General features: G+C 39.0%; 1 protein-coding gene across 5 annotated transcripts in view; it reads right to left on the bottom strand.

The window, feature by feature from the left end:
• Nucleotides 1-23,076, bottom strand: part of bbs9 (Bardet-Biedl syndrome 9) — a 194,973-nt gene that overhangs the window by 107,032 nt on the left and 64,865 nt on the right. For all 5 annotated transcript variants that reach the window (XM_030158122.1, XM_030158119.1, XM_030158123.1 and 2 more), the window contains 4 exons: nt 18,633-18,773; nt 18,100-18,195; nt 17,578-17,750; nt 17,301-17,453 (listed from right to left, as the gene is read on the bottom strand). In XM_030158122.1, coding sequence (XP_030013982.1) covers nt 17,301-17,453; nt 17,578-17,750; nt 18,100-18,195; nt 18,633-18,773 — 563 coding nt within the window. The remainder of the gene's footprint in view (nt 1-17,300; nt 17,454-17,577; nt 17,751-18,099; nt 18,196-18,632; nt 18,774-23,076) is intronic.

The raw sequence follows: 23,076 nt of genomic DNA, 5'->3' as shown, positions 1-23,076 counted from the left end.
TTTTTTTTAACAAGCTGCAGTCTCTGAGATTATGTGAGTATTGACAGCTGAAAACTTGCAGCTAAACCGCTGTTAAACTACAGCTGAATTTAGCTAAAGCAGCTTAAATGCATAGTAAAGAAAATATTGTTAAAATTAAGTGTTGTTAAATGTAAAAATTAACTTTGACAATGTTTTGGGAAAACAAACAAAAGTAAGCGGTGCTCACGAATACCCCCGCCCAGTTGCACAACACTTTGCCCCTCCTGCTCACTGATACCCTGCCCATCCAGGGATTCCTTTTGAGTCTTAACTTTTAATCTTTTCAAAAACTTTTCAAAAAATTTGCACCAAAAAAGGTGAAAATTGAAAGAAAGGCACATATAAAGAATATGTGTATGAAATTTGAAAAAAAAAAAAAAAAAAAAAAATCAGGTGAATAGTGCTAAAACTTCTAAATTGAACTTTTCAAAAATTTGTAAAATTAAAAAAACAAAAATAAAAAATTCAAATTCAGACATTGAAATGTGCATTGCACCTCTTCTAGTGGTAAAGAACATGTGTGTCAGTGTTGAAAAGAATTGGGTGAACAGTATCCGAGAAAGGGGTTGGACAAAAATCTTGTACGGACAGAAGAACGGACAGAATTCCTGGTTTATCCTGGTATAGCCAGTAACAAGGCCCTATACCATGTGGGACGTGATCCACCTCAGAGCCACCAAAGCTGAAGCTGAAGCCAGCCAGGATTACATCACTGCACCAGCAATCACATAATAAATAGACATATTTATTTTGTAACATGTATCTAATTCATGGCTGTTCTGCTCTAAGATATGTTTGTCTTGTCAATTTAGTTCAGTAAGGGCTGCTTCAGCCAAATATCTTCTGTCTAATTCACAATAAGTTATATTTGGTTGTATGGCTCTGCTGTGGGACCTCCCTGCCCTTTCATGCACATATATGAAAAGCCCGAGACAAGAAGAGTGAACCTTACTGCCCTCCCGTGTGATTACATGGAAGACAGCAGGGAGAGTGAAGCAAGACCCAATGGGGAACAGAACAGAACAAGGAGTTGGATTACAAGATTAATGCAAATGTTGCATTACAAGAGGAGGAGCTGGGGTGGAGGTGGTTCACAAAGGCAGCTTGCAGCTGGAGCAGAAAGAGTGGGAAGGCTGGAGCAGCTTAAAAGGGGCCCTGAGTCGGATTTAACCAATAGGGTGAGGTTTCGCTGTTGACTGATATCTATGACGTGCTACGCTGGCAGAGATTGACTACATGTCTGCCTAAACGAATGCTACGCTTAGTTTTATTTAAGAAGATTTTCAGTAAATGATCATAATTCAGTATAATTGGTAATTTGTTTAATGTTAAAATATAATACAGTTAATATAGTTACAGATGAAAACAATACTTTACACAGAACTTTACTCCAAAATGTTTGTGAGACACGCTATGCGTTGTGGGATAGAGTGGTCAATATAATTTGGCTCTTTTAACCGGAATTTACAAAACTCTTGAATTTCAAGGTGAAACCCCATTTCTTAGTAATGTTAGTGTGATCCAGCCAAAGGGATGGTGTTTTGGTGTGACATTTTCTTGATGTGTTTTATTTAATTTACCTTTTGCATGTTTTGGTTTGCATTTGTTTTTCTCATTGTGTATGTATTTGAGTTGCTACGCATCCATAGTTAGTTGCCATGGAAACACCCCAAACACATGACTGTCTTGCCCTATCTGCGGAACTCGGTAATCAACACACCTGTGTCTGGCGGGGCAAGGGAACAACAGAGGTGGGAGGAGATGTCAGAGGGAAGGAGCGAGGAATCGACCGGAGGACATCGGCACGCACAGGACCAGCCAGATACCGGAGAGGGGCCACCAACACCATGGTGAGACCCACACGCAGCGGCCGAGCAGCCGGACCCTGTTTCACGAGTTGACCGCTGCTACACAGACTGACAGGAACACGGACTGGAGCGCACCGTGTGGAGAACTCTGTGGGGCCGAATTAAGCAGCGGGAGAGCAGAGAGCTCTCCCTGTCTGTAAGTACTAGAAAAGCTCAATCACACGGCCTTTGGCCTGGGGGTTTGGGTGCGCCGGTGTGTCCTGTGCTGGCCCTTTGTGTGTGCCATCTGTTAGGTGCGGACAGGTGGAACCGAAGAGGCAGAGCGAGGTGCTTGAGCTGGCGTGGGTCTCCGGTGAAGCTCCGCAAACGAGGCCTGAACAACGCAGCGGTAGGGTGAGGAGCCCTACCGGGCGTGTATGCATCTTTCTTGTACCTGTCTGCAGTGACGTGCAGTCAGAGGAGGCAGAGCCTCCCTTGTCAATCTTGAAAAGAAAAAAAAGTTGACTATAAAATATAATAAATGTTGATAGTTGTCAGCTGGTATGTCCTATAAACTCATTTTCCGTTCAATCCAATATTGTTATTATTATTATTATTTTTTTTTGTCAATTAGAATAGCAGAATTTCCGCATGCTCCGTTCAAATACAGGGAGGAGATGCGCCGTGAGGCAGCGCTGTGCTGTGCCTCCAGGAGAACTGTCTCCTCCCCTCATGAACTCTGCTGATACCCGATGAAAATATTGTGCCGCTGTCCCTCTGTATATCGCAGTTAAAATGCTTTCAAACTCTCTGATTGTATGCTCTATCCTTCCAAAATCTGCATAACTTATGGAATGTATTTCTGTAATGTGTTTAGGCTCGCAGATTAATCATAAAACCGTAGTGAAAAAGTCACTAGGGGAGGCAAACAGTACCCCTGCCTCATGATAGATGGCGCCTGTGAGTCCACAGATTCATGCACTTATAATCTTCTTCGTTCTTTTTTATACTCTTTAATTCACCTCATCAAAAATGGATTACATTTCTGAGCTGAGAAAATTCTCAAATCTATATTTTCATTCAAAGCAAGAAGTGATAAGAAAAGGAAGACCAACGCCGGAGCTGAAAGGTTTGCTTCAGACTTCTACACATAACATTACCCAGTCTTTTCAAACGGAGTGGTACATCCGAAAAAACTGGCTGTGTGGGTGTCCGAGGAGAAATCGCCTTTTCTGCTTTCCATGTCTTCTGTTTTCATCGAGTGACAATGTCTGGACTCAAAATGGATATGGTGACATGAAGAATTTGCCTCGAAGCCTCGGCAGACACGAACTATCATCCACTCACATTCAAAGCCAGATAGCTTTGAAAACTTTTGGGGTTTCCAGGATAGACTTGGCCTTAGATGAACAGCGGAGACTCAACATTAGCGTACACAATGCAAAGGTAAAAGAAAGCTCTGCTAATCGTGGCAACTATGTTGAACTATTGTATGCTTTTGCTGAGAAAGACGAAAGGCTAGCTAGACATTTAGAGACATCCACTGTGTTTTCTGGCTTGTCAAATAGAATACAAAACGATCTAATTGAAGCAGTCGGTGATGTCATCAGAAATTATATTAAAAACGAGATTAACACAGCCTCGTTTGTTGCAGTAGAAGTAGACGAGACAACCGATGTCACAAACAAGGCTCAAATCTCTTGTCATTTTGCACTATGTAGCCAAAACAGAAGCAGCTTGTGAAGTGAAGGAGGCGTTTTTGGGTTTTGATGATGTTAGTGCAGACAGACGAGCCCCCGCTATTTCGAGTTATGTTATGGGTGTGTTGGAGAAATACACCTGTGTTGAAAAGCTTGTAGCTCAGACGTATGATGGGGCTTCTGTAATGGTATCAGACCTTAATGGGGTGCAGGCTAAAATTAATGAAAAATCGCCCGAGGCCATGTTCACCCACTGGTACGCGCACAAATTGAACCTTGTACTAATGCATTCAGCAAAGTGCATACCTGCATGTCGAGTCTTTTTCAAAACAGCTGAGAGATTAGGGGCATTTTTTAGCAAGTCCACAAAGCGCACCCACTTAATGGATGAGGTGGTAAAGCGGCGTTTACCCAGAGCAGCACCCACACGATGGAGCTCAAACTCCAGGCTGGTTCAGACAATAAGCATGTACCAAAATGATCTTCGTGCTTTATTCCACATTATGCTGGGAAACCCTGACAACTGGGATAATGAAACTCTGATGATGGCAAGAGGATATGATCAGTGGTTGTCAAAAGCATCAACATGCTTTTCACTTATGACATATGAGGACATTTTTAGTGAAACAGATGCCCTTTTTACAGTGCTACAAAACAAAGTGTTGGATATCCAATACTGTTGTGCGCACATTGGTGACACACTTCAAGTTCTAGAACGCAAAAGACTGGAGTTTAACAGTTTTTATGACCGATTTGCGCAGAAATGCAGCGCCCTTGGCCTGGCAGACACAGGACATACAGAGTCAGTCAGATGAAAGGAAGCAAGAGTTTTTTAACATTCTTGATAACATCAGTGATCAGATGAAGGCTAGATTTAATCATTTTGGTGAGCTAGCTTCCCTTGATTTAGTGGATTGCACAAAAATTAGTGAAATGTCACAACATTTTGATGACACGAAACTGCAGAGCCTGTCAAAATATGCAAGGTTTTTTGACTTTGTGAGACTAAAGGCAGATCTCATCGGACTGTATAGCTCACAAACAGTGAGAAATAAATGCAAGTCCCCTGGACAGCTTCTCAGCTTTTTGGCCCAGAATGACCTCATCTAGCCTGTTCCCGAGGCCACTAAGTTACTTCAGTTAGTGCTCACAGTACCAGTGACAACAGCATCAGTAGAGAGGTCATTCTCAGCATTGAAAAAAATCAAATCATACAGTCGGAACAGGACTGATCAAGGACGACTTTCATCCCTTGCGATGATCTCCATTGAGTCGGAGAGACTTTTAAAACTGAAGAACAACAAGGAGGACTTCTACAAAAAAGTCATAGACATTCTTGTCCAGAAGGATCGGCGCATGGATTTCATGTACAAATAAAGGAAAGACCATAAACTTTTTTTATTTTTAGTTTGAAATGGCTCTTTTTGAAGGTTTCCTGTTGAGTTCCTGCCAGTCTACCTATGCTGACTTGATTGCAGAGCCCATATACCCAGGCCATTCCTTTTGCTCACTCTCTCTATTCCAGTTTCTCAGGCCACCATATATTTGTAGATCTGGCTCTGAAAGAGTCAGTGCCTCCCCAGCCATGAACCCCACTGCACGTCACTGCCTGTCTGTATGCTGTTTGCCTTTGGCTGTGCTCTGTGCTGCCGCCTGTGTATGTGTGTGTTCTGCCTCAGGAGCGGGGACGGACATGCAGAGGTCTGGACTCACCCTTGGTGGATCACCATCTGGTTGCACCACTGCTCTCTTTCAATTTAGTTTTTAATATTTTGCATTCTAATTTGGCCAAATTACCATTTATCATTAGAACAGTTATTTCAAACCCCTCCTTACATTAGTGTACAGACACCTGTGTTTGGAAGGTTTAGTAACTGGTTAATCAGTATTTCTGGCAGCAGTTAGACTACCAACACAAAAGAATAGTCTAAGCAGCTCAGACAACAGGTTATTGAAAAGAATGGCTCGGGTAGCCTAATGGATACAAAAATGTCCAAGTCACTGTACATCCCCTGGAGTTCAATTAAATCCATCATTAAAAAATGGAAGAAATATGGCATGGGCCCATCTGCCTCAAGATGGCTGCCATCAAGACACTGATGACTACACTGATGGGGTTAAAAGCTTCCACAGCTAATACAGGAGAGACTGTGCTAACAACAACTGATGCCCAAAATTTCCTTTCTATAGGAGGTTGACAAATGTTTGCTCAAAGGGATGAGGAAGACTGGAAGAAGGTTGTTTGGTGTCATGAGACCAAAAGGGAGCTTTTCTTTCAGCCATCAGACTAGACGCTATGTTTGGCGGACACCAAACACACCATCACCACTATGATGGTGAGAGCATCATTAATTTCATGTTAAAAAAAAGCTAAATTGTTGTTTACCCTGGTCTACCCTGGTTTACCCTGCTTACTTTATACATTCTAGATTTCTTGTATGACCGAAGCTGGAGCCTGTTTCGCATTATGGCAGTAAGTCAGACCTGTTCCAGGTGCATGTGGGACTCCGGGAGGGCTGCCCTTAGTCACCGGTTCTGTTCATAATTTTTATGGACAGAATTTCTAGGCGCAGCCAGGGGCCGGAGGGGGTCCAGTTTGGGGACCACGGGATTTTGTCTCTGCTTTTTGCAGATGACGTTGTCTTGTTGCCCTCATCGGACCTGGACCTTCAGTGTGCCCTGGGGCGGTTTGCAGCAGAGTGTGAAGCGAGTGGGATGAGGATCAGCACCTCCAAATCCGAGGCCATGGTTCTCACCACAAAAAGGTGGTCTGCCCTTTCCAGGTCGGCGGAGAGTCTTTACCCCAAGTGGAGGAGTTTAAGTATCTTGGGGTCTTGTTCACGAGTGAGGGAAGGATGGAGCGTGAGATTGACAGACGGATCGGTGCAGTATCTGCAGTGATGCAGTCGCTATATCAGTCGGTTGTGGTAAAGAAGGAGCTGAGCCAAGAGGCAAAGCTCTCGATTTACCGGTCAATTTACGTTCCTACCCTCACCTATGGTCATGAGCTTTGGGTCATAACCGAAAGGACAAGATCCTGGATACAAGCGGTCGAAATGAGTTTCCACCGTAGGGTGGCTGGGCGCACCTTAGGGATAGGGTGAGGAGCTCAGCCACCAGGGAGGAGCTCGGAGTAGAGCCGCTGCTCCTCCACATCGAGAGGGGCCAGCTGAGGTGGCTCGGGCATCTGTTTTGGATGCCTCCTGAATGCCTCCCTGGCGAGGTGTTCCGGGCATGTCCTGCCGGGAGGAGGCCGAGGGGAAGACCTAGGACACGTTGGAGAGACTATGTCTCTTGGCTGGCCTGGGAACGCCTTGGGGTCCCCCCAGAAGAGCTGGAGGAGGTGTCTGGGGAGAGGGAAGTCTGGGCATCCCTGCTTAGACTTTTACCCCCATGACCCAGCCCCGGATAAGCAGCAGATAATGGATGGATGGATTCTAGATTTTGAACTAATGTTATTTAGTTTTGCCAGTCTAGCTTTGCATAGTGAGTAGGAACCACATAAAACAAAAGGAACAAAGCATCTGAACATGATGTCTTTAAATTCACTTTTTGTGGCCTTGTTTTTAGATCTATCGAGGCATTACATGCAATTTCCTTTGTCAATAGTTGGAGGGTATCTTCTGAGTGCATCATCGTGAACTTGAGCATAAACCAAACAACAGCATTTTTAACTGATCCAAAAAGCACAAGGTGCATACAGATAAACACTCACATCCCATTCTTGTTACTTTGTCTCCATTTTGTGGAACAGTTGTAAGTAAACAGCAATGAAAACCTCTCTTTTCCAACTAAATGAGCTAACCGAGATGCAGGAAACAGCTACAGAACTGTATAAACATATAATACAGTTACACTGTTGTAATGATGCAGATGAAGGTGTAAAATAATATATGGTTTTGTGGTAAATATTACAATGACATCAGTTTGACAAATAATTCTATCAAGCACTCACTGACCAAATTTCTTTGTTGGGGTGCACATAGGTTCCTAAACAACACAAGACATATTTAGAAGGTTGGGACAGGTAAGGGCAAAGATCCTAATATGTGTTATGAGTTTACATTGTTTTATTGAAAATAATCATAACTAATAGGTAACTGCTTGTCCTCTGGGAAGCATTTCCTGCATCATTAGCAGCCTTTATGGATTTTGATCAGGCTGGTTAAACATGACAACTAACCTGAACCAAATCATGTGACCTTGATACTAATACCTGTGCTTCTTGGCCCCATTTTCTTGTTTTTTTAGGGTGTCTTATGTGTCTGACTTGAATTAATTTTCCAACATTTTTAGTAACTGACTTTAGATACCAGCATCATTGACTTTCCAAACTCATTTATTCCATCTATCAATCAGTCTCATGGCCATACACATCTTTTTCCTATATCTATATGCTTTGGCGCACCTTTATCATTCTAATTCTCATATGTTCCTTTACATTCCACCCTCACTGACGCTCCTCCAGCCTCTTTACCCTATTCCTGACCAAATCCATATGTTCATAATAAATTCACCACATCTAGTAGGAAATCCTCTGGCATTTCAGAACAGTGGAGATTTTTTTTTTTCCCCCATCACTTTTATACAAAAATCAGGCTCAAAAAGGCCCATTGTGCTGGGCCAGTGTTAACTGTATGCTAACCTATCCACAATGCATTTAATGAGCCCAAATCTGAATAAAATCTCTGAAAGATAATAAAACTCAAAAGGTTTGTGCCTAAGGGAATTAAACTAAAATATACTAGAGGCGGAATTAGCTCTGATCCATCTTGTAAGCAGGAAGTGAATTAAAGCTTTTTCCACAGAGATTCTGGTGATATTGTGATGACGAAGTATTGACAGGGTTCTTACTACATTAATACTATTGTGTCTTGCAATGGATTATAAAGGCCACCTTATGTAAAATTTAAAAAGGAAAATTTTGTTTGTTCTGTTATCTAATCAGTATAATAAAAATGGAACAAAGAGGTTGCCAACCATAAGCTGTATGTTTTGAAGTGTTTTGGCTGCAGCAATGGGAGAAGTTTGCCCTCATGATGTTATATCATACATTCAAGTCCTCCAAAAGTCAATGCTATCCCACTCCTGACCAGTCATGCAAAGGTTATCTCATTGGTAACATTAAATTTTAATATCAGTATCACTGAATTAAAAACAAGTACTGTTGGGATGGGTCAGTGTGTTTTTACTGCTGTCATAACCAAATAATTTCCTGCAATAAAGTGTCTGTCTGTCTGTCTGTCCGTCCGTCCGTCCATCCATCCAAGTACATATAGGTTAATCTAGGACCATGGTGCTGACAAAGCTCTGGAGTTGGTCTCTGAGTGCCTTCAGTAGTGAATGTGTGTGCGCTTTGTGTTAAAGCTAGGCACTGTGTGTGTGTGTGTGTGTGTGTGTGTGTGTGTGTGTGTGTGTGTGTGCGCGCACGCTTTGTGTTAAAGCTAGGCACTGTGTGTGTGTGTGTGTGTGTGTGCGCGCGCTTTGTGTTAAAGCTAGGCACTGTGTGTGTGTGTGTGTGTGTGTGTGTATTGGGATGCAATGGTGATAATAAAGCAGGTTAACCTTCAACAATATATTTATGACATTATGTTTTTTAATTGAAATTTATGTTTGTTTTTCTCATAAATATACCACTTTATTTCCAGACAATATTTGACATTTTCTCGTGTAAATTTACAACTTAATGTAAAAAATTTTTTGTTTTTCTAACAAATATGGGCATCTGTTGAACGTGGCCCTGTGTGTGTGTGTGTGTAGTTGTACAAACAGATACAGCTGACCTTACTGTGGCTCATCACAAGATAAAGGTAAAGATAAAGATATATGAGAGAGAGAGTTCTTCGAAAGAACACACATCCGTACATGCCATCACAAATGTCCACATAAATCAACAGAAATATGAGTACCCACACACATTCAAAACTGAATACACATGTGCACACGCACACAACCACACACACACAGCCAAATGAAACATGAGTACACATATATACATATGAACTTGAACTTCCTTATTCACACACAGAAAAACACAGGGAGTGAGAGGCTGGCCATTAATGGTGGTGGTCCACAGTGGAATCTGTGTTTAGCTGTGTTTAGCCATGTTTAGAGCTCCAATTGGGGCCAGATAAATCAAGCTGCTGTCTACCAGAAGGCTCCATTAGGGGCCCTGTAGGCCCCTGGACGGCCCGTCAGTCACCCCCGTCAGTCAACAAGCTGCCCTCTTCCAGCGTTTGAACTCATAATTACAGGGAGGCTCGGCTTGGCTCAACCCAGTCTGGCTAGCAAGCCCCCCTCCCTGCCTCCTGAACAGCGGTGCTTGCTAGCCCTGCGCTAATGCTAATACTAACAAATGACAGACATTTCACCCCAAGAGGAAAAGCACTGGAAAAAATATTTATGGAAACTGCAAAGTGTCCCTTTTTTCCCCCTGACCCCTTTGGCCTCTCCTCATCCATTTCCACCCCCCCGCTCCGCTTAAGGGCTTCTAATTTTTATTTCATATGGTGACACTCCGGGGTTTCCCCTCAAATTTGGGTGAGTGAGTACTGAAGTACTTGCAAACAAGTTCATTTTTGACTGGCATAGATTAATCAAAGGTGAGGAAAAAGTGTGAAATACAGAGAATATGATGACTGACCTATTTTAAGAACTGAAGGGAGATGCAATAACATACCTCCCATGAGGACAGAAGACAGGAATACTCAAATGACTGAAACAAAACAACAGGTAATGATTTTGATCCATGGCTGGTTTATCTTCTATATTAGCCACTCAAACATAAATCATACATGGTTCTTATTCTATTTCAAAACTTATCAATCATATTAAAAGAAGTGGGTGTATTTTGGAATCTACTACACTGTGGTTAGTTAATGACAAGGTTTCCTGCATTCACACATACTGTATAAAGTCTGACATAGCTTGCTAGCTCTCAGGAATTCATGAATAAAATAGTACAGGCAGCATGAACAATGGAAATATTATCCTCTGCTGCATAAATGTACAGCTAGCCACAAAGAATTCTCACTGGGTGCTTGTTGGTCTTATCTCTGACAGCTCATCTATGATGGCCAGCCACTACATGTGGAGATGCACACCACTAACAAAGGAGAAATCCCAACGTCACCCAAGATTGATGCAAAAATTGAACTAGCACACATTCTTCCAAGATGAAAAGAAAAAGGTGCCTGGTTTTCCAGGATTTCTAATTAGGCACATGTTCCTTCACTACTGTCATCAGTGTGATTCCTAATATGGAGCCGCATCGTCATGTTATAAATATATTGGTGCTGCAATTTAAAAGTACTACAGATAAATCCAAACTGGAAATAGTCAAACTCTGTTGCTGTTTATTATAAAATGAAAAAAGAGAAGTCCATTCTGTAAATACTGTGTAAACATGGCAGCGCAACATGTGGAGGCAACAGATATCACACTTTCATTATAAGGTAACAAACATAAATCTATTTCAAAATTTTGATTTTCATTTTTTGTTTGTTTTTTTTATGCTAAACTCCTTTCAGACCAAGAATTTCACCCTGATACAGAAGCCAAATTGCTGAGTTGGCTCTGTTCTCAGCTGCAAGATTTCTAATACTGCAATGAATTATTAATTTGACGCATTCATCACTCTTCCGACTAGTTGTCGATAGGATCCATTATGGCGGGTGTGTATACATTACATAGCGTATAGTGTGTCAGAGACTTCCCGCATGCAAGCTGCCAGATGGCAGGAAGAGAGGGAGACTGAGAAGGAGAGAAAGACTAGGAGTGGACAATGGTGAAAAAAGAAAGCATTTGAGCACAGTCATGATATAACAGAGATATTGGACAAGAAAGACTGTTAAGGACTTTTTTGACAGGTAACTGGAACTACACAAAATCAAGAAAACACATTATGATTTATAGGTAAAACACCGACAGAAATATAGCATATTTGATTTATATATACTGGTTATAGACAACATTATTACTCTCTACTCTGCTGACTTTTTGCCACCATGTCTAATAAGTTTAACTGTACAAATATATGTTATAAAGAGGATAAGTAATTTACAGGCACAGAATTCTGAAATACAAAATTCATTACATTTATACTTGCCTTTTGTTCTTAAAAAATAAAAATGGCAAATATAATTTGGGTTAAATATACAAAGCATATTAACCACATACAGAACAAAAGCAAAAAATCAAAAGCAATGTATTTTGGCCAAAATTAAAAAAAAAAAAAAAAAAAAAAAGAACAGCTCTGATGCTCTGCTAACTCAGCGCTGTAAAGTCAAGTCAAGTCAACTTTATTTAAAAAGCACTTTAAAAACAACACAGTTGGCCAAAGTGCTATACACAGGCATAAAAACAAATAAAACACATAAAAGAATAACTAAAAACAATAAAAGTAATTATACATTAAAACAATAAAAGCCAACCTCTCACAATGAGTTAAAACCCAAAGAGAAAAATATGTTTTAAGAGAGGATCTGAAAACAAAAATGGAGTCAGCCTGCCTGATGTGCAAAGGTAGTTCATTCCACAGTTTGGGAGCAGCGATGAAAAACCTCTGTCACCTCTCAGCTTCCTCTTTGTCCTAGGGTCGACTAACAGTGACTGATCTGCTGATCTGAGAGAGTGTGAAGGAGTGTAGGGCAGATACTGCGAGACAAGGCCACTGAGGCATTTAAAAACAAATAAAATAATTTTAAATCAATTCAGAAACAAACTGGGAGCCAGTGAACTGATGCTAATTGGGGTGATATGGTCCTGTTTTTTAGCTCCAGTTAAAAGTCGAGCAGCAGTGTTTTGAACCAGCTGCAGTTGAGCAAGTGATGTCTGGCTAAGCCCAACATAACGTTCATTGCAGTAGTCTAAGCGAGCTGTGATAAAAGCACGGATTGAAATCTCAAAATGATGCCGAGTAAAAGAATGAGGCAGAATGTGGTGATGACACACATTCAACGTGGCATGATTTTGATAAGCTTATGCAATAACACCACAATAACCACAACTCCAGAGTGGCATTAATTTTTCACCAACATCTTGCAGTGATGACTGCAGACTCAGACCACTGCACTTGGACCAGTGCACAAAGATTAGAACCCCAATAACATTGAGGATAAGATCTTTGTGGAGGCAAATCCATATGTGAAAATGATGTCTTATACAATCTGGGCCACTCTTTCATAATTTGATGACACTGAATTCTGTCATTGGCATCCCTGAATATACCAACTATTCTCTTCTCACCCTGATGCACCCATCACCCTGAAACAGGCTCAATCTGGACTCATCAGATTACATGAGTTTTTTCCATTACTCTACCAGCCAGTCTTTACGTTCCCTAGCCAACTGAAGACTTTTTTTCTAATTGCCCTCATTGTAAGTGGTTTTCATAAGGCTTCAAGGTTCCAAAGCTCTTTAGTCCTAATCCCTCATCACATTTAATATCACCAAATCTTTTTTTTTTTTAAAGTAACTTTCAAGATTTTATCCAGTATTTTTATTTTAATAATAAATTAGACCATTCTTAACCCAATTCTAGTAATTTCACCATTTTCTCAAATATAAAAGTACTGTTTCACAGTTTCAATTCAATGCAATATGGTGATTATGTAATAATTGCTGCCCACCCTACTAGCCCCTTGTAGGGTCACCCAATGAATAACCCACTGAGGGGGGCATATGGGTCCTGTGCAACTGGGCAGCAGCCAAAGGCAGGGGCCTTGGTGGTCTGTGCTGCCCATCATAGTACCAAAGCACAACAGATCCATCACAGCAGAAAAACAGTTGTGACTTGCTCAGCTGTCTCAGCTCCCTGAAATTCTTTAGGGAAATCAGTGTTTGGGGGATAATCTACAATATAAGCCTTAGAAATACTGTTGTTTTTTTTAACCTCCTGAGACCCAGGAAATGTCAGCAAAGTACAAGCTTTTTTTTTTGTTTGTTTTGTTTTTGTTTTTTTATTAAATAAGTGCCTATATTGGAAACATCATGATGCAACAGTTTTTTTCAGATGCAGTTTTAAAAATTTTTATGGAATGTCCTTTGTGGTGGACAGTTTTCTTCTCTTTTTTTTGTATAAAGTTGTGAAACTCTTGTCCGTCCATGAATGTGGACAGAAAACCCATAGCTGGGTCTTAGGAGGTTAAGTGAGCTGCACTGAGTGTTCAATTTCTGCTTCCCAAGACCAGAGAAACATCTTATGGACATTTAGTCTAAATTAGTCCCTAATGTATCTGCTCTATTCAAAATGGCTCTGTAGAAAAGATCAATGCTCTTGGTTACTTTCTCCAACTGGAACAAAATTTGGTGCACATGTGTATCGTAATGAGATCTAAAAAAAAAAGTCAACCAGGCTCATGATGTCAAACCAACAGGAAGTTAGACATTTTTAATTTTGTTGCTAATTTTAGCAATTTACTCATGTTTCTTTTTAACAAACTCCTCCTCAAGATTTGATTGAATCTATGTCCTATTTGACCCATCGCGTCTTAAGAGGTTGAAGACTAAAAGTTATGGAAATGGTGTGCAGTCATCACTCCATGTGTTCAGGGAGGGGTGGCAAATTTTGATGTCTCGACAAGAAAAACGAAACTGTTATGAAAACCGTTTTTCTTCTAGTCAGTACCAAAATGGATGTCTTTGATAAGAGTCCCGCCCTAAATATAATGACATGCCAATATCAAATCTGACTCATAGCACCACCTACTGGCAAAAGCCAATCAAATTCACACTATCTGATTGAACTCAATTGATCCACATCCTGAAACACATCAGCCTCCAAGACGCCTCTATTTCCACAGTTGCAAAACCCTTTGAGCATGACCCACCCTGAGTTTCATGGGGGGCGTGAGGGTCCACTCATAACTGGTTGCAGTTTCTAGTTATGTAGTATTCTTGCTGTTTGTAAGATTTTAGTCTGTAATGTGACTCAGGTGCTAGGTGCTATTGGCTGGGATTCACTGTCAGCTGTTTTTTTTAAGTCAATATTGTTTAATAATGATCATATATATATTCTTCTCTCTTCAGATGCAGTTTTGAAATGTCCCATTGTGCCAATTCTGGTCCACCTACAAACATCTTCACTTTGCCAAACACAAGCCCAAGGATGCAGTATCAAGTTCTCTTGTCCCGCTTACACTCGTGCATGTCAGCAATGGCGCATGAAGACATAAAGATATGTTTCTATGAGTCTCTGAACACAGTGATCAATGATGGAATTTGCTCCAGTTCCACAGGTGCCAGCTAAGCAAAGTAACTGCAGACACCTCAGACGTGTTACCATCAAACCCTTCTCACTACCCCTGTAAAACAAGTTATGTTTTCATTATTGTTTGTATATACATCTCACTGTATATCTGTATATCTGTCTATCTGCCTGTCTGACAGCAGTATTTGTTTTTTGTCCCTTTTTATAACATGGTGAGTTGAAGTCTTTGAATTACAGAACTATGTGGACCTGTGCCTTTAGTTACATGTACATTGATCATTTTGATGTTTATATATGCCTAACAGTGCCTAAAAACATTGGTGATAACAAATGACTACACTAAGTTGATGCTGATAAAAGTGTTGAAGTGTTTCACACAAGCCAGAGGCAGATATATTTACAACTGGCTGCCTGATAGCTTGCCCTAGCAACAACCAAGCCAAACAAAGTTTATTTGGGTAATAATTGAGTTAAAAATTTAAATACAGTCATTCATTTCCACTCATTAAGTTCCAACATATTCTGTTTCAAGAAAGTTTAATGTAAATGAACTTGTTGTTATTGTTAAGTTAAACCACTGTGCTGGCTCAGTATGGACAGATTGTGGTCCTGATCACAGAAAGTCAAACAGTGATGTAAGAAGGGATTTCATTACTAATGAGAGGATGATGTCACGCTGCTGCAGCAGAGCATATGAGGAGGCTAATGGCTGGTGGAGCTGATGATCAGCAAGCCAGCCTTTATAATAAACAGCAGGGTCAAGGGACCATCACTTTGTCTTGCACACATTCACTATGACATTAATAAGTGTTCAACTTTCTAATTCATCAGAGCAAGAAAAAGTTTAATGTCTGTTTTCTTGTTTTAAAATCCAGTTTCAATTGAAATTGGAATAGCAAAATCACTCAAAGTGGCCTTCATAAAATAAACCAACAAAAGTAATCCTTTTACTTAGCTGTTTTTTTTTTTGTTTTTGTTTTTTTTTTAAATTAAAATCAAATTGAAAAGATAAGTGATCAGACCATTTTTGCAACCCTGTGCAATGATAATCAAAATTGTATGTATATTATATTAATTAGTCATACTACTGACATCATAAAATAAAATCATGAAGAGGTCAGTAGTGCTACTATGGTAATTTATTTTTACTCACAAATGCATTATGCACCATCAGCATTGTCTTTTTGCTCTGCAAGTTCTAAAGTTACTTTTAACTGTGTGAGAAAATGGATTTGAGGTGTGGTCTGCAACAAAACTGAGTGGAATCAAAGAAAGCTGGGACCAGTTTCACTGTAAAAAACACACAGACAGACACACAGAGTACCTTGATAACATATTTGCTGATTATCTGAAGTCAAATTTGTCTGTGAAAGTAAAGTTTCTGTTTTTCAAAAGACAAGCTCATTAATACTACAGAGTTTACTGGTGTGTCTATTGCAGAGGTCCTCAAATCACTGTAAAAACAAATATTGGCTACTGACTAGTTAGTTAGCATGTAAATAACTAATAACTTTACTCTTTACATCAATTATTCTGTTAACATTAATGTTAAGCCTATCTAACTGAGTTGATTGAATTTGTCTCTTGGGTCAGCGATAGGTGGTTCTGGGTCTGGCTATGCTCAGCATTTTGTTGTGCATCATTGTAACAGTCAAACAGATGTATAACATTGGCAGTGCTTGTAGATTCATTTTCATCACTAGTTATTGTAAAATCAAATAAAATTAATTTACAACATTACATGATTTAGAGTGAGACCTGTTTTCAGTTTGTTATGAGATTATTGCTTAACAAAATAGATTACTGTTGGTCACAATAATGTATAAAATTAATGGGAAGAAGTGCTACTATAGCATACACACATCCACAGAGTCAATGCAACACAGAGCAGGAATAGACAAAAAGCAGTTTATAAATAGGCAAGTGGATACAGGTGTATCAGTTACAGGTCTTATCTGTCAATTGTGACATTATGCCTGCGTACATGTGGGGAACACAAAGGGTGTGTTTGCTAATCACTTCAAGACAGGAAGTTCATAAATCAGCAGAACACTACATTACCACTGTAAATCTGCAGTGACATGTCAGAGCAAGAGTAAAAGCAAGTGGGAAACAGAAAAAAAAAACTATGTCAGAGGGTTTCCATTGTCTCCAAGTCCTCATGCAAAAGGTTATACGATTTTCAATTGGTACACTGATTCTGTCCAAAACAGTGAGTCATATGTGGTATGTGGCAAACTTTTAAATGTTTAATATACCAAAAATATCAATACATAGTATACACTGACCAAATTTCTCAGTATGTCAGTTGAGTTTTCTGCATGATATTCTGTATCCACTGCTTTACAGTCACATACAGTCTACCTTTTGTCTAATGGTGGGTTGCAATTAGCAAAATGAATGTGTTACTACCACACCCTATACTGGTCATTTTTACATACATTAAATATTGGATTTACAACTCAGGAAATTTAGGTAAAACAGCCATGGACTGCAAGAGCCATGAGTACATACAAGTTTAAGTATATAAGAGTAGTACAACTGAGAAACAGAAAGACAAAGAAGTGTTTGTGTGTGTCTGACCTGGTTATAAGTAGCATCCAAAAGAGTGTCCAGATTTTGCAGAGGTGCTGGAGTTTTGTCCTTGAAACGGGTCAGTAGGCGGCGCTGAATAGCTCTGAACTGGACAGCCCTCTCTGACAGCAAGTCCTGGTACTGCTGAGCACTAACACGTAACTAAAACAAATATGCAGAAATCTGAATAAGTTCATCATGCACACCTTGTATTTTTCAAATTTGCTCTTCCAATATTTTCTTTGGCTGAATTTACACACTTGGAGTGGTAACTCTGCATGTGTACCTGAAAATGGTTGTCTACAGACAGGAAGTACTCTTGCAGGGGGAGTGGTCCACTGAAACTTTTCTTGAAGTCTTTGACCCCCAGTTTGGAAAAATGCAAGTCAAACCTTTGAACCAACTCCTTCACCACCAACCACATGTCCTCAAAACTGTCACTCTGAATACGGTAACGCTCTGAAAAAGAAATATATAACTCAATTATATAAATATAAAACTTATACTCAAGTACTCAAGATACTGAACTATCTGGCTAAGCAGCTAAGATGCAAGCAATTGTTTTATCTTTAAAAGGTACTAAAGTTCTCAAAATTAAATATCTAGCAACAAAGATACAAAGTAAATCAAAATTTCCTGAGGCATAAAAAAATTGTAAAGTGTAGTCAAGGTATCAACGATACATAATGTCAAAGACATAAAGAAAGGTATGAAATTTGATGCTTTCAATGCGATCAATCAAGTTTAAGTTCAAGTATTTTTTTATACAGAAAAATTCTCATTTATCTTTTAATGTTAGAAAACTCACGCGAGGTCTTAGAGGCCACCATGGTAACCTTGGCTCCTGAGAGGAATTGCAAAGCCAAACTATTGCCATCCTTGTGTTCAGACTTGTCTGAAAACTCTGCAGAGAAACAGAGATAGTAAGAATGTGACTGATAAACAGAGACAGAAAGACAGGAATTCAAATATGATAGCCTGTTATAATGCAGAATAGCTTAAAAATCAACAAAGCCATCTTGCATAAAAAGCACACCATCTATGATCTGTGATGAGTAACTTCAACAGGGAAATGGAACACAGGTTGTCATAGATGTTATTACTTCTTTGCTTTCAAGGCCACAAAACATTAGCAACAAACAGGCAATGTGTTTTTTCATGTCATTAATGTGTCATCACATATATGCTTCATTTGATCAATATCTAGCTTGTTAGCTGGATAATTAAGGCCTCTAATCACTGTGATTTTTATACTGTGAAAAAGTTACAAGCATGTTTTACAGAAATTATAAGAACGATCATTTCACGTATGAGTGTGCATATGATTGATTGTGTGCATACCTGGGAAGATGGAGCTGAGGTCAACTGGAGGCTGGTTGGTGTCCACAGTGATTTTAAACTTGGTGTTTTTGGCCGCGGAGGAAGAAACACACACCAATGCCAAAGGAAGACTAAACTTGGACTGGAGAATCCTGGGAACTCCTGACAGAGAGAGAAGTGAACTCACTTTATATTCAATTGATTGAAATTAAACTTCAATTTCTGTAGGACATAAAAGGTTGGCTGTATAACATGCCTACATGCATGTGTGTATAAATGCTTAATGTATATGCCTATGTACATAAGGGAGGACCTCTCTGAGCAAACCTGGAGTTATTCACCCCATTCAAGGAGTTGAGTTGAAAGTTACTACAAAAGCAGATACAGGTTGTGCCAGCAATGAAGGGCTGATGTCCTAATGTGAGTACTGTATTTAAAGGATATTCACATGTCATAGAATTACAAGACACATATGAGGCTTTGAGAAGGTTAGTTGGAGTCTTTGTCCTGATTTTGCTGTCTACGATAGGTCCATGTAAAGTTCTACATCCATTTGAGTATACACCATGTTTAGAATATTACTGCTGCTTTTTCTTGCCACCATACAGCCCTTCACCCCGGTGAAGTCCTATATTATTCTTAAACCTACCAGACTTCCCAGACAAAACATGTAATTCTACAACCTGTGTCACTTTGGTGTTTTAAATAAATGAACTGATCAAGACAGTGGTTTACAAGGCAAAATTGCTACAATGTAAGGATCTAGTGGTTCTAAATAGAGCTGTCAACCAGCTTCAGTTCTCTGTCAGAAAATAACTGACATTTAACTTCAAAACCTTGTTCATACCTGGCAGTAAACTGTAATCTGGATATCAATAAGTTGATATGAGAAAAAAAATCCATATTAATACAACGAATAAATATTTCATGATTAAATTTTGATTGGACATGCTCTTCTAGAGGTAGTTTTCTCACACTGTGTAAAGATCTTATATAGTTGTAGATGTCATCCATACAGCATGTTCATATCTGTACAATAGTCTGTGTCAACACATAATTTATATTGACTTTTTTTTTTTCTTTTTTTTAATTTCATGGTACTACATTACCATTCCCTTCTGACATCTAATCCACAAATAACACTCACACATCAGGTTAGCTAACCAAATGCAAATTTAAAAAGAAGATTTGGAAGATTCATGAATCTCTCAATTTAATACCCAACAAAATTGGGAGTATACTGTGAGTAGGGGTGTGCATTGGCAAGAATTTGGCGATACGATACAAATCACAATACTAGGATCACGATATGGTACATCACAATATATCACAATACTGTTAAAGAGGCAATTGTTTGTTTGTTGACATATTTTAGATTATTTCCTTGAAGAATTGAATTACACCAGAAATATGCACAAACACCAAACACATTTTTATTTGATCACAACAGGATCTAACGCTATGTCACAAAATGTTCCTGTGTTAAAACTTCAATTATGTTTTACACACATTACAGTTTAAGATCCTGTTCAAATGTTCATATTCTGTTAATTCATAACTAAGATGAGAACATTATTTTTGTGCAATCCCAACAAAGGAACTAACATTATTGAATAAAAGAGTGCTAAACACTAATAAATAAAATATAAACAAAAAAGAAAAACAAAAAACAAGAATGAACCTCCACAATATCTGCATTTGAATAAATACCTAAAAATATCAATACAGTACTTTTTAATATCGATACAGTATTGTGAAATGAAGCATCACGATATATTGCAGAACCAATATTTTCTTACACCTCTAACTGTGAGTGCAGTCTGACTTTTTTTTTACTGAGGTTAAACAATATCATCTCTGACATCTGTTTAGATCTGATGGAGAGGACAAAGCAAGTGAGAAGAACAAAGATGGAGGACTTCTTTTGTTTGTAAACAAGAGATGGTGTAAATTCAGTCGTGTGTGTAAATTTGGTTGTAGAAATCCACTCAATTTTTGCCGGAATGAATATAAAGATAGCTTGCAGCACCTGGAAGGTTCAAATTCAAACTTTATGAACTATTAGGGTCCAAATACACAAATAAATGAACCAAAGATCAGGGCTCACAGAAGGCTAGAGGAATAGTTCAATGTTTTCTTCTCACCCTTTCTTTGGTGTTTTTAGCTATGCGTTTTGGGTGATTATCCTGTTGGACGATACATGACCTGTGAGTGGGACCAAGCTTTTTGACACTGGGCAGAACATTCTGCTCCAGAATGCCTCAATAGTCTTGAGATTTCATTGCACCCTGCACAGATTGAAGACACCCTGTGCCAGATGCAGCACAGTAGCCCCAGAACATACCCAAGCCTCCTCCTCCTTTCACAGTAGGTACGGTGTTCTTTTCTTGGTGTGCTTCATTTTTGTGTCTATGAACATAGAACTGATGTGACTTGCTTAGTTTTGTCTCATCTGTCTGAAGGACATTCTCCCAGAAACTTGGTAGCTTGTCAACATGCATTTTGGCAAATGCCAGTCTTGTTTTTTTTTGTTTTTTTTTATGTTTTCCTTTGAATAGTGGAGTCCTACTCAGTTGTCTTCCACTAAGTCCACTTTGGTTCAAACAATGACAGTTGGTGCAATCTGACTCTGACGTACTTTGCCCTTGGAGTTCACCTCTAATCTCTTTGGAAGATGTTCGGATCTCTTTGATTCATATCGTCCGGCCTTAAACTTTTGAATAATATTAAATTAAATTATTAAATCATTAAATTATAGCCTTCAGCTTTAACATGCTTGCCACATGCTATTTTCTTTTTAATCTCCTGAGACAATGCTCTCCTCAGCTTTATGTGGTACATGTTCAGTGTGGTACACACCATAAGATCAAACAAACTTTTCACCCTTTAAGGAGGTACTTTGAAGACACCTGTGATGCTAGTTACAGGACACACCTTAGTTTAACATGTCATGATCAAATTATTTTCAATCTTTTCTAGGGGTACCATTGTCCAGGTCACTTTCATTTGTTGACTTTTTAGAATGATTCCGTTAAACCACAATTCAAAAGCAATGACATCTAATTTTCATTACTTAAGTTTTAGTATATTCTTATTTATTATAATTTTTGTTAGTTTCAAGTAGAAAGAAAGAGAGAGACAGAGTGGGGGAAAATGAGACAGAAAGATGAAAGAGGTCGGTCAGTCGGACAGACAGACAGATTCCTTAACATCAACACTGCAGATATTCAGATTACATAGGCATCTGCACACAGAGACTCAACATCGAGTTCTGTTTGTGGAAGATGTGAAAGGGAAATTCTGAAAGTGGGAGGAGAACTATGTCCTGAGCTTAAGCAGTGCTGAGCTTGGCAGAAATTCACACTTACCTAGAATAACAGAGAAAGGGAAGGAGAGATGGAGTAAAACAGCTGTTAGAAATAGATGTAGTGACGGTAGCAGGGGAGGAGGTGAGGAAACGACAGGGGGAAGGCAAAACCTGAGCCGAGTGGAAAAATGGGTGAAAATTAACCAGCGTGAGAGAAATACATAAAGAAATCACAGCAGAAATGAAAACAGAGGAGGTGAAAAAGGAAAGTTACCTTATCAAATGTTCAAGGTTATTATAGGTAGCAATTATTATCCATTATTACTGTACCTAATGTACAACTACTAAACATCTTCTCATTCCAGACATACAATGATTAAATGAATGAATGAATATCCTTTGAATATATGCAGACATAAAGAAAAGAATGCTACAATGAAGAAAAGAATGAACAAAAGATAAGATCTCTTTTAGGAAGACCTTAACGGATTGAGAATTATTGGATATTGAGCATAGTCACAAGCAGGTAAATGTAGCATCTATGCACTGGGCAAAATAATGTGATCCACATATTTTTGCAATCATATAAGGATTTTAGAAATAAGTGGACTACAGCTTTTCTCAATTAAATTCTGTATTTCCATGTGCTTGCCCAACTACTACATCTAAACAATGGCAACCAAGTATCCCAGCTTTCCCAGGTCCCACGTGTTGGAGCCAACAAATTCAAATTTACTGAATCATTACAAAACAATGTTTGGTGATATAGTGTGTCAGTTTAAGTATTAGATATGTTTTGTATGTTGTATTGTTAACCTCCTGAGACCAAGGATATGTCAGCAAAGTACAAGTTTTTTTTGTTTTGTTTTGTTTTTTTTATTAAATAAGTGCCTATATTGGAAACATCATGATGCAACAGTTTTTTCAGATGCAGTTTTTAAAATTTTTATGAAATGTCTTCTGTGGTGCACAGTTTTCTTTTCTTTTTTTTTTTTTGATAAAGTTGTGAAACTCTTGTCCACAATTGTGGACAGAAAACCCATAGCTTGGTCTTGGGAGGTTAATAAAGAATGATGAGATTTAAAAATCTACAAATCATTGTATTCTGTTTTTACTTACATTTTATCTAAACTGTTGGGGAATTTAGATTGTACAAAT

This window comes from Sphaeramia orbicularis, chromosome 16 (assembly GCF_902148855.1).
Source record: "Sphaeramia orbicularis chromosome 16, fSphaOr1.1, whole genome shotgun sequence".
Lineage (NCBI taxonomy): Eukaryota > Metazoa > Chordata > Actinopteri > Kurtiformes > Apogonidae > Sphaeramia > Sphaeramia orbicularis.
Note: the sequence above shows the minus strand (reverse complement) of the source record. Positions and strands in the feature narration are given on the sequence as shown.